The following is a 7,244-nucleotide window of genomic DNA, read 5'->3' as shown; positions in this document are numbered from 1 at the left end:
AAGTAGAATGACTGTTATGGTAAAAATCCTAACTTGTGTAGTAAGCACATAAAAAAGATATCGCAATTACTTTTTAATAAGTGATTATGTTAGTTATTTGTTAAAAGAAATAACGAAAAGATAATGTGGTGTCCAGGCATCTTTCTTTCTACATTAATATTGATAATGATGTTGATAAGGATTTTCTAACTAAAAAATGTAATCACGTTATTTAACTTTTCTTTTTTGAAAACACAGTTCTTATTTATAGACCATATATTTTTGCTTTCACTGATGCAACAATTATAATTACAACATTTTGTTTCATGTACGATGAAATTAATTAACGTTAATGAATAATGATCAATTTACTAAGGAAAAAAACCGAATATGAAAATAATTTGATTTAGAAAATACTCATTTTGATTGAAATTGAAAAGTTATAAAAATTATAAGAATATAAATGTCATTAGTTGTATCTGGCGTGTAACTCAGTTGTCCTTGCTCATATGTAAGATTGATCTCGGGTTCAATCCTGACGGCCCCTCGGTCCACATGCTAGCCTTAATCACCAAGTGAATAAAAAATGTTTCCTGACATTGATGCTCTTGGCAACGGTTTCCGTGTGGGATCAGTTGGGGTTGTCTAATCAACTTTTGTCCAAATATACCATTATTTCTTTAAAAAAGAAAAAGTAAATAAATATGTCATTAGTAAAACCCTTTTATCATATATATATATATATATATATATATATATATATATATATATACATATGTCTAATCAAATGAAAACTAATTAGTTTGTGTTAACCGTGAGGTCCAATCTCAACCATAAATCAATAGATAAATTAGGAAATTTATAATTTTGGTAATTTTGAATTAAAATTTTAATGCAAAGACCTTTTAGATATTTTCTCTCATCTCTCCTATCTTCTCTCTCCGTCCCCCATCCTCCATCCTCCGGCCACCGTTCTTTGGTGATACCACAATGATATCACAATACATCTTATATGTGATTGAGTATTACATTGAGGTCGTTTGTATGGTCGATCGGGGATGTAACACAGTGGTATCACAATGCATTTTATATGTGTTTGGGTATCACACTGTGTCTTTTGTTTAACAAAGTCAATATTTTTAGGTATCGCAGTGGTATCATCGGAGGACGGTGGCCGGAGGCCGAAGAGAGAAAAGAGGAGAGAGAAGAGAAAATACCTAAAATGTCTTTGCATTAAAATTTTAATTCAAAATTATAAATTTTCTAACTGACTAGTTCTCCTGAGAAAGAGAGAGAGAGAGAGAGAAGAGAGAGAGAGAGAGAGAAAGAGAGAGGACGTTTCAAATGCAACACATCACATTTGTACAACCAATGCAACTCAATCAATTGAGATATTTATGAAAATGATGAGAGTTCATTTATTATGACTTGAATATTTATGAAATATGAGTAGGATTCATTAATAATGATCAATACTTTATATTAGAAAACAATCAAAACTTTTATGAAATCACATATTCATTAAATTATATGGACGTTTGAGATTGAGTTGTATTGGTTGTACAAATTTAAAAGGTTGCATAATAGCTCACCTCTCTCTCTCTCTCTCTCTCTATATATATATATATATACACACACACACACACATATATATATATATATATATATAGGCACGTTCAAACGAGAACGTTAACTATTTAAGAGTACAAGAAAAATGTCATTAATATACAAAACGATATATGATTCATGTACAAAATCATACATGATTTGCCAAGAGTAAGCCCGCTTCCATCTTGTTCACGCTAATGTAAAATCACATATGATTTTGTACATAAACGACAACTTTTCTATTTTCTTAAATAGTTCGTATTTTCGTTTAAACATTTCTCTCTATAAATATATAATTAAATTTAAAAAAAAACAAAATAACCGAAACCTTTATTTGATCTTTATCTCTTAATAAATTGGGTAGTTGTGGTCCTTTTTATGTTAAACAACAAAAATAAATGAAGCCTCAAAGCTAATTTGCGCATTGGCCCTTCAATCATTAAAATATGTTTTTAAGTTGGACCATTTTCTATCTTACGCGTGTCCTTTCTTATTCAAATCTGCTTTGCTTTTCTACAAGTTTAAAGACGATTTTAACGTTTGCATATAATTTTGATCATCTAAATGTTAAAATAATCATACATAAGAAGTGGTTTATTAAACGTTTATAAAACAAACATTTACTGGCAAGATTATCATGCTTACTTGTTTGACTGGATAACATTTTCGGTTATCAAAATAAACGTCTCTTACCCGATAAACTTTAAACGGTTAAGTTTTTCCCCCTCATTTAGTCATTTACTAGATAATATTATTGCTCTTTGCAATACATCTCATTGAGTAAGATTTTTGGTCCTTATCATGCACACCCAATAATATAAGTGACATTCTGTAACATCTCAGGCTAACGTACAAAATGTTGTGCACTTTGTCCACACATTTGAACTCAAGAAATATCATTAAATTCTGTTAAATATATATTAAAAGACTGGGTCATTTTTTTTTTATAAAATTATAATTACCGTTGAAACCAATATTAATTGAATACATTAAACGATGAATGCTTTGTTGTTGTATGAATCATCAAAGCAAAGGTGTAGCACTTGGTTTTCTTGTGTTTTTATACAAAAAGTACGCTATAGTGCCTGTGGCGGCACACACTGGATCATACAAAGCGTATACAGACTTGTACATTATAACCATATTTACCACATGTTGACCCACCCACCCACCCACTCACCCTACTCTCTAGTCTACTACACTCACACTGATTTGCTACAATCGGCTCCACCGAACCCCACTCTTCGATTCACGATATCAAATTCTACCCATTGATTTTGCTGATGGAAATTCCCTATAATGTTACTTGGTACCCCTAATCTTTCTGACCGTCCGATCCCCAAGCAGCTAATCCCACGGCCCACGTCATCCAACATCCTCTCTTTTTGAATCACTACTTGCACCCCCATCTTAAATTCCAACACCATGTCCCCTATCAACCGTCCGATCTCCATCGAATTTCCATTGAAGCACAACTCCAAAGCCTCACGATATACGTACCCTTTTTTCAATCTCCTTCCCGCAGTTCTCAATATCTCGTCCTCTATCTTTTTATACGCTGCTTCCACTAAATAAGTATATTCAGTGCCCGAGTCAATCATTGTTTGACCGGACCCACCCGCGTCCGGTCGAAACACTGATCTCGATATGTTTAATCTTTTACCGCCGATTCTGATCCCATCCAAACCAACGGTATACGCAAAAGGATCGAAATTGGGTGAGTGTTGACTCTTAGGGGAAGTCAAAATGTCAACATATTTAAATGAATTGGAATATGGGTTTTGACCGAGGTAAAATGCACCCGTTGGTTTGATTTTCGCGTTATTTTGTCGCACGGGTGTACAATAAGAAAACTTGGATATTTTAGCTTGGGAGACAAAGGACAACCGTCCGAGATTCATTCCCAAAATGCCCTCGGCTTCGTCGGACGCGGTAGCGCATCCGAGAGCGAGAGGAGGGGTACTTTGGGAACGAGAAAACGCGATTTTTTCTCTGACTAAATTGCCCTCGGCCAAAGTCCCATCGGCGTAGAAATAAGAGTAGTGGCAAAGGCGATTTTGGTCACAAGTGGTGGGGAGGGTAAAATCAGGAACTCGAGGTTTGCAAATAGGATGGTTACAAGGGAGGATAGAGAAAGAAGAAGAGAGAGAAGGATCAAACGACGTCGTTGGAGTTTTGTTGTGGCACTGGATCCATGATAACTGACTGCCGGTGTCCAAAACCATCTGTTGCGTCTGTGGTGGAGTTCCGATTGGTAGAGAAACGATCAGAGCCATTGAATACTTGAAGGATAACCTGTGATTGGATGATGATGATGATGATTGAATTAGCTTAGATGCAGCAGATTGATGGGATAGAGGAAGGTAAGAGAGAGAGAAGGAGAGAGAGTTGTTTAATGGCGGATTGATGGTGTTTTGTATAGAGAAAGAAATAGAGTTGCAGAAGAGGACGAAGAGGATGAAATTAGAGATGGTAGCCATGGGTAATCAGAAAGGAATTGCAGGGAGTGAGGTATATGAGGTTTAAATGGTTTGGAAGGAAGGGAAGGGAAGGGTTTATATATGAAACAGAAAAGGAGACAGGAGTAGGAAAAGAACAATACAAAGCCGAAAGAAGGAAGGAAGCAAAACGCGTTTTTAAAAAAATTGTTTTGGGGAGAGATAGTTGGGTGGTTGGGCTTTGCTTGAATTTCAGTCATGCTATGCTTTTATTCTTTTATTCTACTTCAATTTTTAAATTATATATATATATATATATAAACATATACATACATACATATAAGCGAGAGATTGTGTGAAAATGAGTGTTAAGATGAGAAATATAAGAAGAAATTTAGACCATTGATCACCCTTAATCTCAAACCCATCCATAAGTCGTGCTTGATACGAAGATTGATTCGGTGCATCTCATCCTAATGTGCATGAAAGGGTGAAGATTTTTTTTTACGCTTCTCATCTTAACTCTCATTCTCACTGGAACTCAACCCTATACATACATACATACATACATACATACATACATACATACATACACACACATATGAGCAAAGATTTGTGTGAGAAGAAGAGTAAAAGAGAAACGTAAGAATAAATTTGGACTCTTGATCACCTTAAATCTCAAACACACCCATAAATTGTGCTTGATACGGAGACTGATCTGGTGCATCTCGATGCATCTCATCCTAATGCATATCCAAGAGTGGAAATTCATTCTTAAGCTTTTCATCTTAACTCTTCTTCTCTGGAACTCAACCTTATACATATGATGGAGGTTCAAATGAAAATGGTAACTTAATAAAAGAATATGAAAACGGTCATATCATGTGGAAAATCGAAAGTGATTTTACACTAACAGTCTATGTAGAGGTGTGAGGCGACATCCCCTGTGACCTCAGGTCGCGGCCAAAGTCGCGTATTTTAGCTCAAAATCACACATGATTTTACCATTTTCTTATTCTTTTATTTGATTATTGTTCTCGAATGAACCTGAATCACACATACGTACATACGTACGTACATACATACATACGCACATACGTACGTACGTACATACATACATAGAGAGAGAGAAGGAGGTCCAAGGGAAAACCTCAGAAAAACCAAAAAACATTTCATTAACCGTTAGATTAATTGATCCAATGGATATGATTGAAGAGGCGGTTACAACTTTATTTTAAAATTAAAAAATCTACCACCCCCTATTTTTTAAATCGAAAAAATATGAAACATGATCAAAATTAGAACAAAACAAATTATATAAAAAAACAATCATATTGGAAGTGATTAACAATCAATATAAAGTTGTGAGGCGACGTCCCTGCGACCTCAGGTCATGACCAAAGTTGCGTATTTTAACGTAAAATTACACATGATCGTACCATTTTCTTATTATCTTATTGTTCTTGTGTGAACACGACACACACACACACACACACACAAGAGAGAGAGAGAGAGAGAGGGAATGGTTCAAACAAGAACCCATCTGATTTATGAAAATATGAGAACAACCTACTAACCAAGTAATGTGATAACAATCAAAATTAAGGGGTTTTTCAAATTTAAAATAATATTAAAAACAATTCAAAAATTTTTGGGAGGCGAAAGGGTAATCTCGGAATTCAAAGTGATAATACTTAAAAAACACGATCAGAAAAGACTTTGATCATCTAGGAACCAATAACATCATAGGTTACGGTGATTATCTTGGTAATAAAGGAAGAAGGTGTCATAAGTTTTAAGAAGATTGAAGGAAGAGATCGAACAACAAGAAGGTGTCATAAGTTTTAAATCCCCACAACATATGACATTTGCCTCAAGATTTAGGTATTCCAATGTACAAGGCTCGACATGGGTAGAACGGTCAAGCGCTCTTTCATCGTCCTTCCCGACATCGGTACCACTATCAAGCACATATCTAACTAAATCAAGTATCCATGTAGCATGTGTAGAAACATGAAACATATTTATGATATAAAGGCTCTCTTTAAGCATAGAAACTCAAAAGTGGTTTTTCAAATCTCACTTGTTGAACAATTTGGTTGCCTACTTTCTTTTCTTTTAGTTAAAATGTTTAAAAAGCCACATAATAATTTTCCTGTTATACGTATATGTCAAGAAAATATTTATTAATAATATTATTATAATCATATTAATTATTGTATATAGTTTTTATTGGCTACTTAACATATAAATATTAAATAATGACCAACATATTCTCTATCAAATAGTTGTTACTCGTGCTCCAATCTAAGATTAAGAAATTCATTTGAATGGTGAAATTACACAAATACATGAGTAAACATATTATATATATATATATATATATATGAATAGGATAAAAATGAAATAAAATAATTTTTAAAATCGTGATCAAACTAATAAACAATGGTAGTGATGATAATGATGAAGTACGCAATCTGGTTTAAAAAATACATCCAAAATAAAACACTTTATAAGTGAATAGAGTAACAAAGTCACTGTTTGTTATAATGAAGATTGTAGTTATGTTTTGCTTTTTCTAAAAATCTTCATCATTATTTGTCTTGCATACTGATGTTGTAGAAAATTTCGATCTACTCAGGGTTTGAATCTAGACATTGTCAAAACTTTTGTAGTCATGAAGGTTTACCTGCGATAACTTTAGATCATTTATGGTCACTTAGGAGATTAGTCAGTGTGTATAAATCTACAGTTACCCAATAATATATATATATATATATAATTTAATTTTTTTTAGAAAATATAAATGAAGATTCTTTTACAAGATTTAAATTAGTTTGAGAATATATGGTATGTGTAGGCATGGCAGGTAGAGAGTGAGCAACCCACAAAGTAACCACAGCTGTTAACTTCATCTCTTTTCTTCTAATTCAAGACATTTCAAGAATCCATAAAGAAAAAGTTTTCATTTTGCTTTTTATGCATCGATTTCTTTTTCTATAATCTATACTATCTTATAATGCATTTGGCTCAAACTCTTAAACTCTTAAACTCTTAATCTCTTAAAAACAACTTTTGTTGCTTTAAGTACAACCTACCAAAGCTCACGCCCTTCCTAAACCCAATCCCGCCTATCGCAAAGCTCACGCCCTTCCTAAACCCAATCCCGCCTATCGCAAAGCTCACGCCCTTCCTAAACCCAATCCCGCCTATCGCGCA

General features: G+C 33.8%; 1 protein-coding gene across 1 annotated transcript; it reads right to left on the bottom strand.

The window, feature by feature from the left end:
• Positions 1 to 2,612: 2,612 nt before the first annotated feature.
• Positions 2,613 to 6,047, bottom strand: LOC112505150 (aspartic proteinase PCS1-like). Its single transcript, XM_025109098.1, has 3 exons — positions 5,898 to 6,047; positions 4,118 to 4,269; positions 2,613 to 3,861 (listed from the first exon to the last, which is right to left on the bottom strand). Exons 1-3 carry the CDS (start codon positions 6,045 to 6,047, stop codon positions 2,790 to 2,792), a joined length of 1,374 nt encoding a protein of 457 aa, XP_024964866.1. The 3' UTR covers positions 2,613 to 2,789.
• Between the last annotated feature and the right edge of the window lie 1,197 nt (positions 6,048 to 7,244).

This window comes from Cynara cardunculus, unplaced genomic scaffold (assembly GCF_001531365.2).
Source record: "Cynara cardunculus var. scolymus isolate 2C unplaced genomic scaffold, CcrdV1 Un_Scaffold_8707, whole genome shotgun sequence".
Taxonomy (NCBI): Eukaryota; Viridiplantae; Streptophyta; class Magnoliopsida; order Asterales; family Asteraceae; genus Cynara; species Cynara cardunculus.
The sequence above is the reverse complement of the archived record's forward strand: the minus strand, read 5'-3'. Positions and strand labels throughout refer to the sequence as shown.

Bases quoted from the DNA above. Each gene is read 5' to 3' on its own strand.
- LOC112505150 (XM_025109098.1), bottom strand. From the start codon at position 6,047: ATGTTTCATGTTTCTACACATGCTACATGGATACTTGATTTAGTTAGA. The intron at 4,270-5,897 runs GCAAATGTCATA...CTGAAATTCAAG, and splicing joins TGGAATACCTAAATCTTGAG to CAAAGCCCAACCACCCAACT. The intron at 3,862-4,117 runs CCATTTAAACCT...CAAGTATTCAAT, and splicing joins TCCCTTCCCTTCCTTCCAAA to GGCTCTGATCGTTTCTCTAC.